Genomic DNA, 23,272 nt, shown 5'->3' on the forward strand with positions numbered 1-23,272 from the left:
GGGAGGGGGAGAAAATTTTAAACTCAAAATCTTATGGAAGTGAATGTTGAAAACTAAAAAAAAAAAAATTTATCAAGAAAAAAAATAAAATAATTTCCACTGGGGGGAAAAAAAGGCCAAGGTCTCCCACTGCATTGGGGGTCAACTCCAATCATCCTGATCTACATCTCTCCACTGGACCCAGATGGCTCTGGAGGAGAAAGTGAGGCTGGTGATCTTGCACAGCCCTCCCTCACTCAAATCAAAGTCAGTTGCAATACACAAGAAATACAAGGTAATCGGCCAGCACTTGTAGCTAGTGGGATCAGGAAAAGTCTCACATAGGTAGTCTTTCAGCTGAGCTTTGAAGGAAACTAGAGATGCTAAGAGCTTTGCAAAGGTGAGGAAAGAATGCCTTTCAGTCACAGAGGACTGGCTGTGTAAAGTCTTGGAGATGGGAGATGGAATGCATGTGTGAAGAATTACACAAAAAACTAATTTGGAAGGACTGGAAATTGGGTGAAATGCAGACATGTAGGATAATTCTGAAAAGGTCTGGAGTCAGACTGTGAAGTGCACAAGATCTTGTAGTTAATTCTAGGGGGAATAGGAAGCCACTGGAATTTACTAAGCAAGGGAAGGAAATGGTCAGAACTGTGCTTTGGCAACTATATGGGAGATTAATCGTAGGGGTAAGAAATTTGTGCAAGGGTAAGAAATTTGTGCAAGGGATACTGATTAGGAGGCCACTATAATACTCCAGGCAGGAGGTGATGAGGATAGGAATTCAGAGAGTGGGTGTGTGAATAATGAAAAGGGATCCAAAAAATGCTACAGAGGTAAAATGGACAAAATTTGACAACTAATTGGGTGTGTGATGTGAGAGGGAGGAGTTGGGGATGACTCCAAATTTGGGAACGTAGATGACCAGAGGGATGGCAATACTCTCAATTCAAACTGGGAATTTCAGAAGAGTAGTAGGTTGGGGGGAAAGATGAGTTCAGTTCTGAACATAATGTTTTTGAGTTGTCTCTGGCATAGCCAGTTTTCAATGTCCAATGCAGGACTGGAGCTCAGGAGAGAGACTGGGGTTGGATATGTAGGTCTGAAATTTTCACAGATATAAGTGACTCCATAAGAGCAGACGAATGAGGTAACCAAGAGAAAGAGTATAGGGAAAGAGAGAAGTAGGACCAGGAGTGTTGAAGTCAATTCACAGGTGTGTGTGTGTGTGGGGGGGAAATGGCATGATGATTTAGCAAAGAAGACCAAGAAGAAGTCAGACAGGAGAACCAAGAAAACAGTGTAATGAACACCCAGAGAGGAAGCTGTGTAGCAAAGTAGATAAAGTACTGGATCTGAAGTGAAAAAGACCCAAGTTTAATCCAGCCTCTTACAATTACTATCTATATGGCCCTAGACAAGTTGCTTAACCTCTGTTTGCCTCAGTTTCCTTGTCTGAAAAATGAGGATGATAATAATAGATAATAATACCTCTCAAGGCTGTTCTAAGAATCAAATGAGATAATATTTGTAAAGTGCTTTACAAATCTTAAAGTGCTATACAAATGCTAGATGTTTTTATTTTCCAGGATGAGAAGTCAGTAGACGCTATCAAATAATGCAGGAAGCCAAGAAGGGGATTGTGATGTAACCCCAGATTCATCCTTTTCACCCACTAAATCAAGGATGCTGAGCAATGTAGTCTCCAATACAGATAGTTTTTTTTCTCCTTAAAGAGGTCCATTAACCCTTTCAGTCCAGGAGAACATTTTATCTAAAGTGCAGCTGCCCTAATGCTCTTGAAGCAGCTCTTTGTGGCTTGGACATTATAGCACTCATGCATTAAATGTCTCCTTAGGGACCTCAGAAGGCTAAAGCAGTCCCCTAAGGGCAAACCTTGTAATAGAAAACCCTCAATAAATTAATCAAGAAGCACTAATTAAATGTGCTCTAAGTGCCAGGCACTATTAAGCACAAGAGAGACAAAGAACAAAAACAGTCCTTGGCCTCAAGGGGTATACATTCTAATAGGTGAGAGAATATGTATATGAATAGGTAAGGGAGAAGATACTGACCGCCTGGAAAGGTGCTGTGCAGGTGAAGGCTCTAGTAGCCAGACAGAAGGTAGAGATTGGTTTGAATCTTGAAGCAAGTCAGAGGTTCTAAGGGGATAGAGCAAAGGAGAGAGAATCTTTTCAGTAAGTCAGAATGCTTGGAGGATGAGATGTCTTGGTTAACAATTTTTAAGCACCTGTTTTAATGCTTTCCTGTTGCCATCTTCCAGAAACGTATTAACTCACTTTCCTGCTTAAGAGGAATTTTTGGAACATAACAGCATTTTCATTTGATTAGTGAAATTTTTGTATTATTCTAAGGCCATTATATTAACCGACAGTGTTCTATAGCACTGTAGAATTAGAGATATAGGAGATCAGACTGATTATGTATTCATCTCTGGTCGCCAGTCAAAAATTCAGCTGATTAAATCTGATACTTTTTTAAATAGGACCTGCCTCCCCTTTATATCTCCTCTTGCCACCACAGTGGAGGAGAATGCAGTTTTAAAATAATTTTTAAATCCACAATGCTTAGCACATTTTTTGTTGTGTTGTTTTAGTCATTTCTGGATTCCTCCTGACCCCATTTGGGAAAGATACTAGAGTGGTCTGCCCATTTCCTTCTCCACTTCATTTTACAGATGATGAAACTGTAAGTCACTTATACCCAGGATCACACAGTTAGTAAGTGTTTTGAGTCCAGTTTTGAACTTGAGTCTTCCCTATTCACTGTGTCACCTCAATACCACTTCACACATAGAAGGTGCTTAATAAATGTTTGTTGACTGACTTCCTTCAAATCACAGCTTAGACGCCACCTCCCACATGAGGCTTTCTGATCCCACTAGTTGGTAATGTTTCTCCCCCTGAAAGTTATTTTATATGACTTTGTGGGCAGCATGTAGTGGCTACAGGGCTGGCCCAAAACACCTGGCTTCAAAGCCTCTGACACAGACTAGCTATTTTGGGCTAGTCATTTAATCTCTCACTGCAGTAGCAATTTTCAAAGACTGCTTTGCAAAGAAGGTGCCGATTTGCACTGATAGTTCTTTCACCTGGGAACTCCCTATGCCAATAAGATCCCAAGTTCAGTCTTTATTTCTAACTTAGTACTTATTTATTTGTGTTCCCATTGTATTCCTTTCCCATCTTAGAAATATAAGCTCCTTGAGGGCAGAAACCATGTTTCAGGTCCCCAGGACCTACCCAGTGCTTTACCCCAGGGACTTAATTAATATTTGTTGAACAGATTGCCATTTGGGGTAGGCATATTCCCAATAATTGCATTGAGTTCAAATTCTAAGTTGAACCATCACTCTGTCTACTGTTAGTTTCAGTGTCAATGTTTATCAAGCTTGTTGCCCCTTTTAATTAACCACAGTAACTTAATGTAGATGCACATGCGCTAAACGATTCCTGAGCTATTAGAAAGAGCCCAAACCAACTTAGGCACTGAAAAGAATATGAAATATCTTTGTTTTAATCAACTAGAGAACAGGGAATCACAGCTCCATTCCAAAGGATGAATGGTTTCTGTCTCCACACTTTTTGGATCTAACTTCAATGGTATTTGCTGTTGACTAGGTCAGTGCCTCTCAAACTTTTTAGGGTTGGAACCCCTTTACACTCTTAAAAATAATATTGAGGACCCCTCTCCAAAGATATTTTGTTTATATGGGTTATATCTATTGACATTTACCATATTAAAAATTAAAACATCTTAGCATTATGAAAATAGTTTTGACCACTTGGACTCCCTGAGAGGGTCTCAAGACCCCAAAGGTCCTAATGCCACACTTTGAGAACTGCTGGGACTAGATCAACAGGACGGCTATCTGATTAACAGGAGCATCAGCTCCTTTTCTGACATACATCCCAGCTAGCCCTGTTATTTCACTTGTCCTAGGGTTCCCCAGGAAATCCAAAGAGGATATACAAAATAGCCATCATTTATGTTTCTCAAAATAAATATTTGATAACTTTAGTTAAGACATACTGCAAGTCAGTGTCTACCTCTATCTTCCAAATTTGAAAGTGCCTAGAATAGCATATAGCAAAAGCCACATGAAAGCAGCAAGTATCTTTTTTTTAAACAAACAAAATATATAATGCAGCATGATAGGAAGGAAAATCAATCTCTAACTGTAAAACGAACAACCAAAGAATTGGCTTAAGAGAAAACATATTAATGAAAACAGAAAACATAAAAATTCTGTCAATAAGAATAAACTAATTCAAATTGGTTTTTTTTAAAGCTGTCTGATTAAAATACTTCAATAAGTATTTTGCAAATCTTAATTCAACTATGTGGTACTTTAGAACAACTTAATAGCATGTCAAATCTGGAGCAGTACTTTTATGCCATCACTATTTACTTCATCAATAGTTTAAAAAAAAGAAAGCACAAATGGGATTTCAAATTCTGAGAAAAGTATAGAAATAATAGCAGGCTTAAAACATTTCTGCAACATTTTGAAGGAATCAAAGTATACATAGCAGGACATACAGGTGTGGTCTGAATCAGCAACAACTACATAGAAAACTGTTAGCAAAAACTTAAAGCAGCTAATGGATCACAAATAACTACAAATGATATATCTTGTAAACCTTGGGGTAAAGGCAAAGTTTAGTTTCAATAAATCTGTAAAACTATCATAGATTTTAAGGCAGTAACATGCTAGGATTGCAAGTTATAATCATTTAAGGGGAGGGGAGTAGCAGCAGCAGACAATTTAACCTTAAAAGTTGAATACATTGAAACAATTTGGGCCATCCTTTTATAACACCAAGATACTTTGTTTTAAAGTAGGAAAACAGTATTACCTCACTTTGAAGTTGTGGGAACATAAACTTTATAGCTTGGAAAAGCCCTTAGAGATGAAGTCCATGTCCCTCTTTTACAGATGAGTGAAGGGAGGCCACGAGAGTGACTTGCCTAAAGTCACACAATTAACTAAGTAAAAAGAGCAGTAGACAGCTAGCTAGGTGCCTCAGTGGATAAAGCACTGGGCCTGGAGTCATGAAAGACCTGAGTTCAAATTCCACTTCAGACACTTTCTGGCAAGTCACCTCTTAACCTCCATTTGCCTTAATCTACTGAAGAAGGAAATGGCAACACACTCCACTATCTCTGTTAATAAAACCCCATGGTCCATTGGGTCAGGAATCCTACTGAATAACAAAAAGATTGGCAGGTCCTCGACACCATGCCTGGTGGTACATCATTTTTTCATTCTGCTACTTTTCAAAATATGCAAAGAAGGAAAATCAGACCTCTTCTCCCCTTCTCCCAGCTCCCACCCTATTCAGCAGATCCACATTAACAATACTTCTCCCATCTCTTCTTAACTGACAAATCATGTAACTTTGGAGAACCATAGATACCTATGTGCCTCTTCATTTAATGGATTTTCTTCATTCTCTTGGTTTGTGAGAGCGAGTCTGCCCTCAGCCAGTGCTGCATTTTAGCGCATCATGGTTGTTTAAACGACTATACGTGGTGGACTCCAGTCTGTTGCCTGGATTCCTCCTGCCCTCCGTAAAGTGCACGCAACAGCCCCCTGCCTACATTCCTATTCCATTTTCATCAGTTGCTCCAGCACTAACGGTACTTGCAGAATGCTCAGGAGCGACAGAGCCCCACAAAAAGGTTCATGGTGCCCTCGGTGTTAGGGTTCAGGGTTTATTTCGGCTACACGTGGTTACTACGTCCGAAATGAACGCGGTGTCCCAAGGACGGCCAGTTGTTAGGGGGGAAAGAATTGGCAAAACGAGACCCCCCAAGACCTGGGGCCTTGTTCGAGGAGACCCACGCGCGCGCTTTCTTTGCTTCCTTGACCCCGAGGGGTGAGCACGGCCTCTGTGGCTGAGGACCGGCCGGGCGCCCGGAGGGGCGTGCTCGGGGGACAGCGGCCAGCCGCGGGGATGCGTCAGGCACGGTCCAGGACTCGCCGGCCCCTGCGTCCCCGGGACGCCCCCCAACCCCCAGAATGACAACAAAGGGGCTGAGCCATCCCGATCCCCTCTTTCGGTCAGACCCCTTAGAAGCGGGGGGCTGCCCACGCGGGGAGCGCGGCGGCACAGGAGGCGGAGGGCGGCGCCCGCCCGGGCGGCGGCCCCCAGGCGCAGCCTCGCGCCCTGCCGGCTGACAAGGTCAAGGTCGCGGGGAAGCCCCGAGGTTCGGCGCGCCCACCCCCTCCCCGGGAGAAAAGGAGGGAGGGAGGAAGGAGAAGGGGCGGGCGCGCCTGCTCCGTGCGCCCCCGCGCCGAGCCGGGCCGCTGGCGCGCCGCCCGCCGGGAGCCGGGGCGGGGGCGGGGGCGGGGGCGGGGGGCGCACCGCACGTGGCCTCCGGCTGCGGATGGCGTATCCCTCCGCGCTCGCGCGTCGCCTGCCGCGGCGGAAGGATCCTGCCCGTCCCGCGCGCACGCTTGCTCGCCCCGCCCGCCCCGCCTGAGCCGAGGCTCCTTGGTGCCGGCCGGCCTCTCACTCGGAGTGGGGACGCGTCGGGCGTAGCAGCGTCGGCGAGTAGCACGAGGAGGGCGCGCAGCGCGACGAGCCGCTCAGCCGCCGCCGCGGGGGCGCACGCCGGCCCTGCCTCTCGCCGCCGCCCGAGTGACCGGCGCCTCCCGGGCCCGTCCCGACCGCCGCCTCCCGGGCCCCGTCCCCGTCCGCGCCGCCTCCACCCGGCCCGGTCCGGCCCGGCTCGGCTCGGGGGTGGTTCCGTGCCTGCGCAGACCCGCGCGCCCGCCCGCCCGCGCCCCGCCTGCGCCTCGCTCGCCCCGCTGCAGTGCGGAGGGAGGGCTCGAAGATGGCCGGCTGGCAGAGCTACGTGGACAACCTGATGTGCGATGGATGCTGCCAGGAGGCCGCCATTGTCGGCTACTGCGACGCCAAGTACGTGTGGGCGGCCACCGCTGGGGGCATCTTCCAGAGCATCACGGTAAGGGGCGCCCGCGCGGGCCGGGAGGGGAGGGGGCGCGGGGCCCGGGGGTGCTGCCCTGGGGGGGAGAGGACGCGAGGGCCCGGGGAGGGGGCTCGACGGGCCCCGGGATGCTGTGCTGCCCCCCCCGGGGGACTGGGCGCAAGGGGCCCAGGGAGGTTACCCCCTTCCTGGGGGAGGGAGCTCTCGGGGCCCCAGGGATGCTTCCCCCCTCCCAGGGGAGGGGGTTGCCTTAAGGGAGGGGAACTCTCGGGAATCTTGGATGCGTTCGGAGCTCCAGACTGCTTCCCCCCTCGGAGGAGAGGTCTGCAATAGGGGAGGGGGCTGTGGGGATTTGGGCTGCTCCCCAAGGAGGAGGAGGCTGCAATAGGGGAGGGGAATGTGGGTCCTGGACTGCTCTCCTCGCCTCTGCTGGCCCGGATGCTAGAGGCTTAACCCCCTATTAGGATGTCTCCAATGGTTGGGCCATCATCGAATCCCCCCCCCCCGTCCATCCCTCCATCCATCTCCGCATCCTCTTCACTCCCAACTCCTTGCATCCAGGAGGAAGGGTTAGGTTGGTGATGGAGGTGGAATAGAAAGGAGCATGGGCAAAGGGGAGCGGCTTCCCCCTTCTCGATCTCTTCCTCAACCCACCCCACCCCCCGTTCCAGCAATTTTGGGATGGGGGAGCAAGAAAAGCTTGACAGCCTAAAAATGAGACTGAACTAGTTTCTCATGTGGTGGGATTCTCACATTGTTTCATTCCCTCTCCTCTCCCTTTTTTTTTAACCCCCCCCTTTTTTTTTTGCCTGCTAGCATTCCTGTTATGTTACTTGTGAAGTCAGTTAAGATTGAGAGGAGGAAAATTAATTTCTTTCTCTACCGTTCCTCAATATCTTACTTGGAAAATCTTGATTTATTCAAACATGTAGGATTAACCCCTGTAAGGATTAATCCTGTTCAGGAAATCTGTTTTTGCCGCTATGTAGCTAGGCAGATATATGTGTGTACGTATGTATGTATGTATGTATGTGTATAAAGCTTTATGTACGTATAGATGGGTATATATACATATAAAGGGGTCTGTCTATATATAAGATGCATCAGCTTTATGTGTACAAATTGTGTGTGTGTGTGTGTGTGTGTATAGTTATGTATGTATATATGCCTAGCCAGATAGCAAAAACTGATTCCCAGGAACACGTGGGGGGGGTGTTATAATATGTAAATATCCAAGTAAAACGTATCGTTAAAGATGTTGAAGATGTGGTGGTAGGGATAAAGGTGGTGGTGGTACAGCCAGAGGTTACTTTACCTAGTTAATGCTTTTCTTCTCTTCCCCACCCCCAACGCTGTGGGCTGGAGGTTTGCATAGTAGTAACTCTAGGCCCGTGCAGGATTGTCGGGCTTTTTGTTTTTTTAATTGTACTTCTTTGGGTAGTTCGGTAGCAAAGCTTTATCGGGGATGTAAGAGGGATTTCTAAACCGAAAGGGGAGAGAAAGCACACTCTAGACCTTAACGATGATGGCAGCAGTTTTTGCTAATTTATAGGTTTTCCATTTTTGCCCACCTGCCAGCTTAGGGGGATTTAGTGTGTTGTGAGAGAAAAGGGTACCTCCCCCCATCCCGGTTAGAGATAGAAGGACCGTTATATACTCCATGGCCGGAGCGGAGTGTTTAATTGGCTCCACTAGGTTAAGGAATTGCCGGCAATGCGGCTTGGGGTGGGAGGAGGCCCGGCCGGCACAGGGAATTCTCTGAGTCTTTGCGTAGGCTTTCCTGCGTGCTGGCCTCTAGTGCTTGCCGCAGACTTAAGCGGTCAACGTAGGTGTCTTTCGTGAATCCCAACCTTATCGTTGGCTCCAGGTTTTTTTTTCTTCCCCCAAATATTCTCCAAAATGGCGAACTGCCACTAATTTTCATTCCATATACCTCTTTCCTTCTTCTCCTGGGAAATATTCATCATTTTTCTCCCCAATCCTGTTGTTATACAGTTTAGTTCCAAAAAGGGAGACTCCTGGGGGGGAGGGGGCTTTCAGTTGGTTATTTTAATAATTTGGTAACACTTAATCTCTTTGCTTCTACCACTCCTTTTCTCCTTAGTGGTATTTCAGAAGGAAGGATTTAATTTAGATTTATGCTGTATATAACATGCTTATTACTCATTCTTTTATCATGTTTTTGGCGTAAGCTGTAACTGATTTGCTTAAAGTATTAGAGGTGGGAGGTGATAGTCTTGACTTAGTTGCCATGTTTTAGGAGTATTTGCCATTTAATCATCAGCTACCAATCTTTCTGCCTACGGACCTCCAAAATAAATCATTGAAACAGTACTTTATCAGATAGAGTTTTGTCTTTTTTCCCTTCTCTCACCACCTCTCATTTTTCCTCTCCTATCATTCTAAGCTGTCGCTTTACTTAGTGTTTTGTGAGTTAATGCTATGTAAAAAGGGTAATTTTGGACACTAGTCCTTCAAGATTTTCTGTACCTGCAGTGGACTAGTGTTAAAGGAAAATCCTGAGGACTGGCATCTGGTGATCAAGTTTCCCTTTACTGCTCTCAGCCTTCCCCTGCCTTTGTGTGACTTGCTGTCTGGCTGGGCAGATTCCCAGAGTTGTGCTTGGAGATGGCTGGGCCTGCTATGACTCTGCAGTTCTGATGGGGGCGATGCCTTCTTTTTCAGTCCTGGAGTGTTAGAAAGCACATTTTCTCCCCAGGCCTGTTGTCGACCTTACTTTCTTCTTCCACTTAACCTCCATTTTCTGTTCTTTTGCCAGTCCCTATTCCAGTACTAGAGAAAGAATTCCTTTCCCTTTGCTGGAAGGATCATTATCAAAAATGGGAGAGGGATGAAGGTGTAATGATTAGAAAGAAAAAAACATGACTTTTAGAAATACATAATCCCTATATTGAGCCATTCCATTCAAACCAAGAATACCAACTAAGAGTTTTGTTAGAGCAATAACTTTGTTAGGAGACTTCAGGACTATGATAAACTCAGGTAATATTGGATAAGAGTCAAGTCATAAATTCATTTTTTTAAAAAGCTGTATCTGAATCAGTATAAACAGATAAGGTTTTTTTTAGGCACTTGATCTAAATAGAATTTTTAAAAAACTTATTGTGAAGAGAATTTTATAATAAAATACTATAAATGCATGTTACAAAGAGAAATATAATTTATGACCAGTAAAAACTATGAAATGCTTTTAGGGTGTCTGTGGCTTTGAAAAAATCTTAATTTGTATGATTATTTTTCAGTAAGCAAAGTCTGCCATTAATTATGCCTTGGTAGGGGTTCCCATGTTATTAAAATTTAATTTAAATTGTTTAGTAAGATTTATAAAATCAGGTTTATAAGTTTACTAACAAAGCTATGAATTGGATAGAACTACATTCAAGGTACCAAAGTTGTGATTTCTCCTAGTGAAATTTGGAGGCCCTGATATCTTAGCAGCAACATTGCTAATTTGACTTGCTGAATTTTGTTGTTGAAATTTCAAAAGGATGTACTGACTCCCATTTTTTTGTTGTTGTTTTGGTTTGGTTTTTGGCAGCCAATAGAAATAGACATGATTGTAGGAAAAGATCGAGAGGGTTTCTTTACCAATGGTTTGACTCTTGGTGCAAAGAAGTGCTCAGTAATCAGAGATAGTCTGTATGTGGACGGTGACTGCACAATGGACATCAGGACAAAGAGTCAAGGAGGTGAACCGACATATAATGTTGCTGTGGGCAGAGCTGGCCGAGGTAAGTAAGATGTCCTTTTGAAAATAAAAGTTGTTACTGTAAGGTAATCAGTTAATTGCTGTTGCATTGCCACCTTGTAACTTGCACCCCTTTTAAAAATGACTATTAATATGTAAAACAAAAATGTCAGTTCATAACTAAGGGATTAATCCATTTTTTTTAAACTATGAAGATGGTTTCCATGTATTGTATGGCACTAGATGACAAATGCACTAAAATTTCCTGTCAGATGCTAAATCCAGTTCTGTCATCATTCTAAACTTGAATATATTCTGTATTAACACTAATTTTCACATTTACAAATTTCATAAATGTCATAAATGTCACTCACGCTTCTTTCAAAACGCTTGGCACGTCAGTAATGATGGTGGAATAGGATTATTAAACTGTACAGATTGATTAAGCACATTAGTAGATGAGATGATCATAGAAGCATAATTTTAAAAGTTGGAAGGAACCTAAGAGGTCCATCTAGTCCTATATTTCATTTTATAAATTAGAAAACTGAGTACTGAAAAGGTCACACTGCTAAGTAAGAGGTAAGGTGGAGATTTAGCCTGTGTCCTCTGCTTCCAAATCCATTGCTCTCCCCACTGCACAACACTGCCTTTCAAATTTCATTTATCAGGTATGCCTTTTCTAGCTTTTGATTTGTTTGCCTTCCTGTTTTTTATTTTTCAGTATTCATTTTATTACTTCATGACTTTATTAGAGAAGGAAGGAAAAATTGTAAAATCTTGGAAGAGGCCACCTCGTCCACTCTCCTACCTTATACAGGAATCTCCCTCCCTGATAGGTGGTCCTTTATTCTGTCCCCAAATATACCTAGTAACAAGGAGCTCTTTATCTCACAGATCATCCTGTTCCACTTTTGGATGTGTTCTAATCCTTGTTTTACCCAGAAGGAAATGATGATTCAGAGAAGTAACATGAACTGTCCGTGATTTCCCAGCTATGGGTTAGCCACGAGTCAGGACCAGGTATTCTGACATTAAATCCAGGACTCTGCTAAACCATGGTTGTTAGAAGTTCTTCCACATGTTGAGCCAAGCTCTCCCTGTAACTTTTACTCACCAGGCCCAGTTCTGTCTTCTGGAGCCATGCAAAGTAACACTAATCCCTCCTCTTTGTGATAGTCTTCAGTTATTGGAGGGAAACAGCTATCCCTCGTTTTTTTTCCCCTTATGCTAAACATAATAGTTCCATTCCTTCAGCCTTTCCTTATATGACATGGTCCCCTTGTAAGCCTCTGGATTGGTTCCAGTGTGTTGGAGTGCTAAAATGTTCTCAGAACTGAACACAGTATTGAGATGTGGAAAGCTCATCGCAGAATTTGGTTAGGGTCCTTCTTCCCTTGTTCCAGAAATTAATCCATATCCATATGAGCTTTTCTTTGTCATTTGTTGACTCAGTGAGTTTGCAGTCAATTGAAACCCTATTTTTTCCCCCTCATGTAAAGTGGCAATTTAAGTTCCTTCCCATTCCAGTGTAGCTTTTTAAAGTTTTTGCTTCAAGACATGTACATTTACATATATCCTTTTACATTTCATTTTCACTCTGTTGATATTGGGGGACTTGATTCTCTTAGTTTATTAGCCCTCCTTCCATATTATGTCATTCCCAGATTTGATTAGCATGCCTTCTAGATTTTCGTCAGGGTCGCTAATAAATTGCAATTATTTTATTTTGCTAAGCAAAATTTTTTTATGATCTTAATTTTCCATTCTGTCCCTTTTGTCAAATCTTACCTTTTTTTTTTTTAATTTTTAGGCAATTGGGGTTAAGTGACTTGCCTAGGGTCACACAGTGTCAAGTGTTTGGTCTGAGGCCGGATTTGAACTGAGGTCCTCCTGACTTCAGGGCTGGTGCTCTATCTACTGTGCCAACTAGCTGCCCCGAATCTTCCTTGTTTTAATTTTCAAAATTCTATAGGACGGGGCAGCTAGGTGGCACAGTGGATAGAGCACTGGCCTTGGATTCAGGAGGACCTGAGTTCAAATCCCACCTCAGACACATAACACTTACTAGCTATGCGACCCTGGGCAAGTCACTTAACCCCATTGCCTAGCCAAAACAGAATCATATAGGACTAAGCATTTGAGGGTGTGTTACATTTGAGAATGCTTAGATTTTAGATCTAAGGAGCTTAAGTTCTTTTTTCTGATAGTACTCTAGCCTTGTAGCTAATTCAGGTGCTTATTAACTGCATCATCAAATTCCAAAAGGCTTTTTATTCAGTGAACTTACAAGGAATAAATCCTTGATGTTTTTTAGGGAATCACTCTAAAAATAACTAGTATTCATTATTGTTTCCAAGTGTTGTAAAGACCATTTAACATAGAATTGTGTAGTTATTAAAAACTCGTTTTAAAAAAAGGAAAATCCTTGTCTTTTCTAAAATAGCCAGGTTTCAAACACTTAATTTGGAAACAGCACATCACATATGAACTCAGTATCTAATAAACCTCTTAAATTGGCTTTTTATTTGCAGTATGATTCTAATAAATGTCATTGTCTCAAAAGTTATTGAGATAAATTGCTTACAACTTTGGTGACTGGAATCTTGACATTAAGACATTAAAAGTATAAAAGTATAGTATATCTGAAACGGAAGGAATATACGTCTTGGTCACTGATTCCAAGAAGCCTCCTAGGAGTCCTGCCTCCACTCTCCATCAGACACGTGGCCTCTCTGGCCCTTAGCTTCATCTCTAACATTGGGCACAAACCCTTGTTCTGCTCATATCATGGGTTGTTCATTTACAGAATCATAACTTTCAAGCTGGAAGGAACTTATAGGGCCTGCTAGAGGAGGCAGTCTCCTGTTGTAAGGATAAAATGAGATAACTGTTTTTTATAAACTTTCTAGGGCCATGTCAGGTTTAAGCTGTAAGTTAAAAAACAATAACAATACACCCCACACTTGAGGTACTTGATCCATTTCCTTTGAATTTCCTTTTGATGTGTTATGGCGATGTCAGTAAGCTGTGGTAGAACCAACCAAACTAGAAATGTCTTAGGTATAGTGGGCACATCCTGACTGGCAGTAGACTCTATGTTCCAGGGACCAGCTAAGTCTTAAGTCTAAGGCTTATCATCAAGACATTGAACACCAGGTGATAAATTTTTCTTTTAGCTTCACCATTCCTTCAGGAAGGGTTATAATCCAGTTCTTCTTTAGAGACTCACAGTCTCATGTACATCTTCTTCTGTTTTACAGTGTAAATGGAAATATTTGTTTTATTTGGTGTTTTGACCAGAATTAAAAATTTTTAAGAGTTGCATTCTTCATTGAAGGGGGAGGGGGAAGAAGCACCTATACTGATTCAATTCTGAATACTTCAAGTAAACACACAGTTAAAATTTTACTGACATCTAGTGGCAGTTAACATAAAATTGGATATTCTCTCCCCATCCACTCACTTTTTAATGAGTTTTGTTTTCAAAACTTACATTATATACCCCGTTTATTAAAGTGGATCTAATTCAAGGTCGTTTGGTCTTAAATAGGAACATTGGTAAACACAGGCCTTAAAGCTGAAAGACTTTACTTCTTCCACAGCTGAAATCCAATGAAAATTGTAATTCCAATACTTTTTGTCTTCATATCTCATCTAGCAATAAAAGGCCAGTTCACCCAACCTTGCTAGTATTTTAAAGTGTTGGAGGGAAAAAATGACATGTAAAAGTTGTGGAAAACATGTATTTCCTGTTAAATAGAACAGCACCTAGTCTCAGTTATTACTTGCCTAGGCAATTTAATATTTTTGTCATGGGTTTTCTTGTATACCATACAGGTTATTATTTCTCTTTTACTATATTTGTACAGAATTAATTCCCAACTATTTCAGGGTTCTGCAGTGGTCGTAATAATTGCTGTGCATGAAATTGTAGCTTCTTGTTAGCTTGAAAATGTCAATAAAACTTCTGTTTTGGAGTGATTTTAACTTTCTAAATAATCCATTTGGCACCAGTGCTCAGTAGCTTATGGAAAACCAGCTTAATATAGTAACTTTTATTAATTTTAATTCCATGTGCTGTCTGCTAAAACTTACATGACTTTCTTGTCTAACACTTCTTTTGAAACACTTTTCTTTTTTCTCTTTCAGTCTTGGTCTTTGTAATGGGCAAAGAAGGGGTCCATGGAGGTGGATTGAATAAGAAGGCATACTCAATGGCCAAATACTTGAGAGACTCTGGGTTCTAGCTGCTAGGCAAGACTGTTAAGTATTAGGGGGATTGCTTTTAAACTTTCCTAATTGTAAGCCTAAGTCTTCATTCTGGAAATTTTATTAGCAATGCAGGTGATGGGGTTATGAACCTGTGTCTTCTTTGTATCCCTTTGTTGGTGGGGAAAGGTGTTTTTGTTTTTGTTTCATAAGTAATTCTGTTCACTTTTTGTTTCCTTGTGTACTCCAGCATTGGTTATAGTCATGGGAAAGGAAGGTGTCCATGGAGGGACACTGAACAAGAAAGCATTTGAACTCGCTTTATACCTGAGGAGGTCTGACGTCTAAGCAGCCTCTCCCCATCCACCTAGCAACTGTCTTCATCGCCACCCCAGTTATATGTTCATAGTACTACCAGACTATAGATGGTAGTATGTTTGTTTTTATTTCCCTATTTTCTAATGTCATTACCCAAATGGATCATTTGTATGTTAACCACTGTATGTAATAGAAACCCTTATCTGGCACCATTATTGCAGCATAATAATGATATGCATGATACCTTGAAATTTGGGGGGAGGGGGGCATGCCAATTTGGGCATTGCTTTATTTTAGCAATTAGTGGGATCTTGAGACTACTAAAATAAGTTTAACACTAATAAGCGAGGTGCCGATTGTACAATCTCCAATTTGATCAATGTCTTTTCAGCACTTTGAGCAATTACATGGCTCCCTTAGTCTTCCTTTTATAGAGCATGGTTGGGAGGAAAAAGTGCATGCATCTCTCTTGTCTCCTCCCCTCTCCTCCCTTCCCACATACGGTATTTCGTTTGCTTCCATCTACTCTTGCAGTGCCTGGATTATTCAGCTATTTTAACACTGTCTCCGTTTATGAGCTGCTGAGAACTGCGGGAAATTCTGCCTTAGTGTTGCTGTTGTACTCCAGTAGACACAAAGCTTTTTTCCTAGTGTCTTAGAGCACACACGACTACTTTGGAGTACAATGGCAAACGAGAGCAAAAGGTGCAAAAGGGCACACTTCCTCCTCGATCTTACAGAGACTATGTGGATTGACTCCCTAGGGACCTTCCATCACTGCAATAGCTCAGGCACTTGAGAGGTCTGTGTCTGTCTTTTCTTTTTCATATCAGCTCCTGTTTGTTTTTTAAAAATTGATTTATGAAAGGCTGCCATCATGGACATTAGATACCCCAATATAACCATCTGGAGTGTGTCCGATTTTTTCATAGGACCAATTTTTATTTGCAGCTTGGGTTTTTGTATGAAATTCTGTTGTTATTGTGGAAAAAACTGCCACCTTCAGCTATATATACTGGTAGTCTAGACTGACTTATTTTGGTCTGATCACTGATTGGTTAAAAAGTAAATGGAGTTGCTGCTTTAATACCGATATTTGGATGAGGGTTGGAAGTTTTATAAGCTAAAATAGTTGAAATAGACACATTTCAAATTTTAAAACCTGCATTTGGCCTGTCACACCCTTGCTGTGGAGTAAATCTGCCTTGTGCTCTAGTCATCCAAAATATGTGTAACCAAGCTGTCAGTTCAAAGCACGGAACTAACTTGTATGTTCATTTAAAAAAAAAATAAACAACAAATGACTTCTGTATAAAAAATAAATGGGAGATGGTATTGGTTGGAATAACTGACTTGGCTGTCTTGTGATGAATTTTTAAATATGTATTCTGTGCCATACTATTGTTAAAAATGAACTGTTGCTATTGTGAGATGGATCTTAACCCATTAAGGGTTTCTTATTTTGAATGGCACTATTTTAGGGACATTCTTGTATTTGCTTCTATTGTTTGGGCCTTGTGGATAATGTACAGATTTTAAAAACAAAAATCTTGTTGCTGATTTATTCATTTCTTTCCCTGCACTTTGTTACATCTGGGATACAGTCTAACTCGTCTGATTTAATATGCATTTCAAAAAATGCCATAATATTAAAACACCTTGTTTACAGACAGATGAAATAAATTTATTCCAACCAAATAAAATCTAGGCTCTTGTCTATGTAATGTGTGGACTTTCTACTCTGGTTTTTCTATACTCGTGTATATTTCTCCCTCTCCTCTCAAGAATGGGAATTTACACTCTGCCAAATCCTTATATCCAAAGTACTATCATAACAAAAAACCCCTAGCTGATTAACTGGCCACTTACTGAATGCCAGGTTAGGATAGTTAATCATGAGGGATAGATCTATGATCTCCTTGATGTGGGTGCTCAGTCCGCTAATGCAGACTAACCCATCTATGCCATCATCCAGTATGACTTGTCCAAATCCTGTAAATCATCCAGAGAAGCGCTGTCCAAGGTGCCTTTCTTGAATTTGCTTGACATCGTATAAAATCCAGGAAGCACATAGTCCATGTCCGTTAATTACTGCAGTGGTTGGTTTTTGACATTTACATTGATATTTGTTATGGTTCCCACTATTTCTCTTCCTTTACCCCCTTCAGTTCCACTTTCCCCCCCCTTCTTTTATCTAAAGATTAGAAGGCAGTATACTGAAGAGACAGCCTCAGAGCCCAGAACATTTGGGTCCAGGTCCTACCTCTAACCCACGAGACCTAGGGCACATCTTGTCAGTGTCTTCTAGAGAACTCTAAAGACACATAGAAGGCATTGGTAGAGGCATTTACCAATAAAATTACAAATCCAATCTTTGTTGTTTCTGGGTAAAGTCCAGTGGTCATATCCCCAGGTAAAGTGAAGTTGTAAATGTAGTTATTCTCCTATTCCCCTGGGCAAATGAACAATCTTGACTTTTTTTGTACTGAAATGTTTTATCTTCAGGAATGTGTGTGTGGGGGGGGAATTTGTGGAGGAATGCCTGCCACCCACCCAGAATAAATAATGGTGTTGATTGGAGCTCCCAGGTCCCATTTCTAGCTCAAAAATTCCATGACACTTAATTTGAAAACTTTACTGGGTTTACATCATGCCTTTATATCAATTAAGACAGACAGCGCCAGGCCTGATGTAAGGCTTATCTTCCTAAGTTCAGATCTGGCCTCAGACACTTATCAGTTGTGTGCGCCTGGGCAAGCCACTTAACCCTGTGTGCCTCAGTTCCTCATCTAAAATGAGCTAGAGAAGGAAATGGCAAACCACTGTAGTATCTTTGTCAAGAAAACCCCAAATGGGGTCACAAAAGAGTCGGGCACAATTGAAAAACTAAACAAGAAGCAGTAATATAACTTGATTGATAATGGGACCACATTACACACTTAACAGCTCAGGAGATGAAATAGCTGAGATGCATTCTAACCGCTTTGTACAACTAGGGATACCCAAAGCAAGAGGCTCTTCACCTGGTGATGATGTAAACCTGGCACTGCCAACATGACTACTCTTGTAGTTTCATAGTTCTACTGACTATAGAAAAAGCGGTTTGTGTCTAACTCTTTTTGTTAATAATTCAAAGTTGGTATAGTAGTGACTTCATTTTTTCTCTGGCGCTACTTACTCCAAAGTGGTTCATAAACTAGTCTTAGGTATCTCTCAAAGTCCATTCAAGAAACAGTCAACACTGCTTATTACAAAGTGGCCCAAGAAAAAGTCTATTCTTTTGAGAAAAGCTGTCAACTAGTAAAAGTGACAACATTGTAATACTTAAAACTGCTTGTTTTTTTTTAAGAGACAGAACCATGTTCCTTTCTTTTCACACTATTACTACATATTACTTTGGTATTACGTTCTTCTCATGCTAACAATAATTTATTACACATCATATAACATCTTATTAAAAGTGTTTTCTTTGAATAATTAAGCAAAGAGCATGTTTGAATGAACTGATAGAACAGGTGTCAGTGGAACCTCAGTGTTTGTGGATCAGGGTGTTTCAATTAATTATGCTTAAATGCTGATGCTTTTTTATTCCAACCTTTCAAATCTAAGATGAATTGGTCCACTTTTCTGTTGAGATTTAAAATCTTGAATATAACTGAATGTAAGTTATTACTACCAGCAACTGAGCTCTAACAAGAGTGTAGGTAACAACAATTCCACAGAAACAACTAAATTATTTAATGATAGCAATTTAAAGCTAGACAGGATTTCTGGCTGATTCCAATCCCACCCCTGCCCCCTTGTTACAGATGAGGAAACTGTTCCAGATAAATGTCATGATTTGCCTAAGGCTGACCACACTGATAGTCACAGCTAGGGTTTGAAACCATCCAGGGGGTGCCACAGTACACAGAACACCTGGCCCTGAGTTCAAATCCAGCATCAAACACTTACAGCTATGTGACCCTGGGCAAAACATTTTACCTGTCTGCCTCAGTCTTCTGCAAAATGGGAATAATAGCACCTACCTCCCAGGGTTGTTGTGAAGATCAAAGGGGATGATAAATGTGAAGTGCTTAGCACAGTGCCTGGCACATGGTAGAAGCTATTGAAATGTTAGCTATTATTAACAGTGTAATATGTATTATACTACAGATGTGTCAACTGGTTTGAAGAGAATGTTTCTATGCAGAAATCTGTACCTATTGAGAACTTGAAAAGAATTCCAAGACAGCTGCTTACTATCCTAACTTGGGTTGTTAGCTGAGAGTGCTATATAAAGTAAACCCCTTGTTCTAGTGTTTTGTTTTTAAAATAACATTTGTCTTGGAAGGGAAAAGAGACCCCAACCTGAGGTCTCTCTGAACTTAATAGTCCCCTTCTTCATGTGGGACAAGTTGGAGAGGAACTTTCTAGGACACCACTACACTGTCATTTCTTTACAAGCAGATTTTGAGAAAAGCAGAAAGCCCAATTCAACAGATTTGTGACATAACTTTTAACCCATGAAAAGGACAAAGGAGTTTCCTTGAGATACGTAACTCTAAATGTGCTTTTCATATCTGGTGGCTAAAAGGTTTTTCCCCACCTGGCAGAAAGCATCCTTATACATGAAGTTAACAGAAGAATTGCTTCATTTAATAAAATTACAAACCATGATTTTTCAAGAATGTATGAGTTTCATAAAACTGGTTAAGAGCTTTACTTTAAACAGTAAATCAAAGTTAAAATGTAATTTTAGTTTTTTTAGCATATACAGACAACTCAAGTATCTGTATAGTAGTCAAGGTCATACCTTTTTAAATATGCATTATCTTGTGTGTGTGCGTGCAGATGCACACATGTGCATGCTCACACATGATACAACTAATTACTTTTTTGCTATACTTTTGCAGCATTGTTCACAGACCTAAGAAATACTGACAAACAAACATGCAAACTGTTCATAATGCTTTGGTACAACATGTCAGCTAGAACTTAAAGTGGAAAACGTGTTTATTAACTTTTCAAACTTCCCTCATACAAGGCCATAAAAAATTCTCTATTTTCATTATACATGAGTAACTTCTTTCTACATAGTTACAATGGTATATGTATTTATAATTTAGCTTTTCATAATACATTGTTAAAGTACATCATGAGTTCTGTTAAATATTTATAAGCACTCATTTTCAAATCAAATACTTGAAAAAAAATTTCTCTATGTACATAGTTTAGGAGATTAGCCTAAGATGCTCTTTATTAAGAGGTGTCTGTGTGCGTGTGTATATATATACATATATACACATATATATGTATTATATGATCAGAAGATGAACAGAACATTTGCTAAAATTTTCCTTAGTATTTCTATGCAGGGTTGCCTGTCTTTCTGCTTTGTTCACACATAAACACACAATCCAGTAATCCTGAAAATTAAGTCAGTATAAATGTGGGGCCATATTAGCTTAGCTAGCTGCTGAATCAAACTAATATTCAACACTATTAAATATGAGAACCGTCTTAATATCAAAGTTTTCTGCACTCTACCACGAGCTGCTGTCTTCTGGCTTAAAATACTATTTGTGAATAGGAAAGAAAATTCTGTTACTAAGTATTTCTATTTCATTGTGTAGTATTCATGAGAAAAATACTGAATGGCCTAACCTGTCAACAATGAAGACAGTTTAGGGGGAACCCACAAGTTGATACCAAAAATTCTGGGAAATTAGGTTAGGCCATGCTTGGTGTGGCAGCAGAATTCATCATGGTAATAAATATACTTGTATATGGTAATCAAGTCTTCACTGCAAGCCATACTTGTAGTGGTTTTTCTTTTTTACACTTTTTGGCTATATTCCATTCCAAAAAGAATGATGCTTGAAGTCCAGCACCTTGATAATGTTCTGCTTTAGTAATAAGAAGTGTGCTTCTTGTGGATGAAAACCTGATTAAAAAAATATATATATATAATCTGATTAAACCATAGAACACACTAAGATTCCTCTCTACAGAAGTAACTGAAGGGGGGGGATGGACAATGAAAGTATATACTTAAATACACATAAAGGATAAGCTGATGAACCATTTTTTTTCATACAAGGTATAAAGATGAATAGAGTTGGAAGTTCAAACTGTATTTGCTATGTTGTAATCCCTGTCACCACTGGGCTGCAGCTGGACAACCACACTCTCTTGATTCACTTCATTTTCTGCATCACTACTATCAGTATCTTCATTGTCATCCTCCTCCTCGTAGTCTGAAGATTCTGTCACGTTCTGATGGGAATGAGATTCTGACAAAGCCCCAAATGACTGGGCACTAACAGGAGCTAATGGTCTAAGTAAAGGGGTGTATTCTGAGACTTCATTCTCTTCTTGACTACTATCCGTGTCAGAGTCTGAATCTCTTTGAGAAGGAACAACTTTCTGTTTACATACGGGGCAGGTTTTTTTGGTTTTAGTTAGCCAAGGATCCACACACTTGCAGTGATATGCTGTTGAGAGAAAATAACACATCATTCAGTTGGGAAAATGTGCGTGAAATATACATCTTTTTTCCACTAAATTGTCCTCTATTACTTACTAACTGAATAAAAGTACACTAGGAAACTGCAGTTCGGGTTTTCTTCTGAAAGTAGTTGCTCAGTCCAGTACATTCTATGATTCCCCTATTACGTGTTGTCTTCCCCTTTAGGATGCAAGCTTTTTGAGGGCAGGAGCTGGCATAATTGTTATTTGCATCCCCAGTACTGACAGCAAAGTGCCTGGCACATGGGAAACAATAACTGCCTTTTCACACATTCATTTATTCATGCAGGCTTATGAGATCAGTATTTTTGTGCAGAAACAGAAAATAGGATTTTCAATTTTCATAAGGCTTTTCTCAAATACACCTTAAATATGAATTGTACCTATACCACAAGTAGAATGCCTAACTAAGATGTTTAATACATGCTGACCACGGGGCAGCAGGAGGATCTGAGCTCAAATCCGGTCTCAGAAACTTGACACTTAGTAGCTGTGTGAGCCTGGGCTAGTCCCTTAACCTCAACTGCCTCACCAAAAAGCAAACAAAACAAAACAAAACTATGCTGAATACATGTAACTGCTCATACCGTGGGAACAAGGAAGGATTCTGAGTTTGTCTCCGTCTACATATTCATCCAGGCAAATGGCACATACGTCATACTCATCTCCTGTGGTAGAAAGTTGCAAATCAAAATTACATGACAAGATTGATAGCTGCCATAATATTCAAGCACATCAAATTAGGCCCTACTTGATTATTTTAAGATGTTTTAGAGTGGGGCATGGGGGGGAGGGGAATGTGTGTGGGGAATTTTTCTTATTTGACACAGGCTTAATGCTATTTTAAAACTTAAGACTTCTTCATTCAAATAATTAACTTCTATCCAAAATGGATGTTGGATTTATTTACCACAATGCACTGAATACATTTACTACTATTACAAAGCAGACTTTCAGGAAAGCAAAAACCACAAACTGCTATCAGAATCCTAATGTTGGAACAGATCTTATTTAAAAACAAAATTAGCTATTTCCTAAAATACTCAAATTATTGGTCCTTCTTAATGCAGAGGACACCTCCAAAACTTCATTTACTGGCATTCTGCTAATATGGAAATAACAGCTCACATCCGAGTCTTTAACAAGTGCTTTCCATTTATAAAGTGATGGAGGGCCAGCTGTCCATGGCTCTTTCAGCTTCTACAGTCTTTTGGTTGTCTGCTTCACTCAGGATTGTTTGGCTTATAAGTACACAACAATATTTGTCTAATTTAGCTATTACAAATGGCCAGGAAATTCCGAGTGACTATGCTGCACTATATTTTTCACCAAATCAATACCCTGTTACTCCCATCCCCAAATCACATTACAAAAAATCTGCAAATTACAAAAGATCTACAATGCCAAAGTCAATTCAACACATACCATCTACAAAGAGAAGGGTTATATTCATCATAGCCCAAATGAGCTGCTCTCCTAAGTTCCAGGAAGTATGACAAAAGGAGGCACACACAAGAAAACTACACTGTATGCCTGAAGCATGAAGCCCACTCCAGACACCAA

At 40.9% G+C, this 23,272-nt stretch overlaps 2 protein-coding genes and 1 long non-coding RNA gene across 7 annotated transcripts in view; 1 reads left to right on the top strand and 2 right to left on the bottom strand.

Moving 5' to 3' along the window:
- The window catches only part of LOC144454791 (uncharacterized), a 32,186-nt gene extending 25,899 nt beyond the window's left edge, over positions 1 to 6,287 (bottom strand). The window contains exons 1-2 of the long non-coding RNA XR_013483336.1: positions 5,424 to 6,287; positions 2,058 to 2,144 (exon numbers count right to left, since the gene is read on the bottom strand). This is a non-coding gene — a long non-coding RNA (uncharacterized LOC144454791). The remainder of the gene's footprint in view (positions 1 to 2,057; positions 2,145 to 5,423) is intronic.
- A 144-nt stretch (positions 6,288 to 6,431) lies between these two features.
- PFN2 (profilin 2) lies at positions 6,432 to 16,902 on the top strand. 2 transcript variants are annotated; one of them, XM_020980892.2, is made up of 3 exons: positions 6,432 to 6,978; positions 10,520 to 10,712; positions 14,822 to 15,196. In XM_020980892.2, exons 1-3 carry the CDS (start codon positions 6,847 to 6,849, stop codon positions 14,917 to 14,919), a joined length of 423 nt encoding a protein of 140 aa, XP_020836551.1. In that variant the 5' UTR covers positions 6,432 to 6,846; the 3' UTR covers positions 14,920 to 15,196. The 2 variants fall into 2 exon arrangements, with proteins under 2 accessions (XP_020836551.1, XP_020836552.1); XM_020980893.2 differs by having other exon boundaries at positions 6,443 to 6,978; positions 15,132 to 16,902.
- Positions 16,903 to 20,176: 3,274 nt separating this feature from the next.
- RNF13 (ring finger protein 13) overlaps positions 20,177 to 23,272 on the bottom strand; it is a 96,196-nt gene continuing 93,100 nt past the window's right edge. For all 4 annotated transcript variants that reach the window (XM_020980896.2, XM_020980895.2, XM_020980894.2 and 1 more), the window contains 2 exons: positions 22,297 to 22,377; positions 20,177 to 21,675 (listed from right to left, as the gene is read on the bottom strand). In XM_020980896.2, the coding sequence (XP_020836555.1) occupies positions 21,308 to 21,675; positions 22,297 to 22,377 (449 nt within the window). In that variant the 3' untranslated portion in view covers positions 20,177 to 21,307. The remainder of the gene's footprint in view (positions 21,676 to 22,296; positions 22,378 to 23,272) is intronic.

Source organism: Phascolarctos cinereus, unplaced genomic scaffold (assembly GCF_003287225.1).
Source record: "Phascolarctos cinereus isolate Bilbo 61053 unplaced genomic scaffold, phaCin_HiC Scaffold_7;HRSCAF=346, whole genome shotgun sequence".
In the NCBI taxonomy this organism is placed as follows: Eukaryota; Metazoa; Chordata; class Mammalia; order Diprotodontia; family Phascolarctidae; genus Phascolarctos; species Phascolarctos cinereus.

Excerpts from the sequence above, each read along its gene's own strand:
- PFN2 (XM_020980892.2), top strand. The coding sequence starts at position 6,847 with ATGGCCGGCTGGCAGAGCTACGTGGACAACCTGATGTGCGATGGATGC. Across the intron at positions 6,979-10,519 it reads GCATCTTCCAGAGCATCACG|CCAATAGAAATAGACATGAT; the intron begins GTAAGGGGCGCC and ends GGTTTTTGGCAG. Across the intron at positions 10,713-14,821 it reads TGTGGGCAGAGCTGGCCGAG|TCTTGGTCTTTGTAATGGGC; the intron begins GTAAGTAAGATG and ends TTTCTCTTTCAG.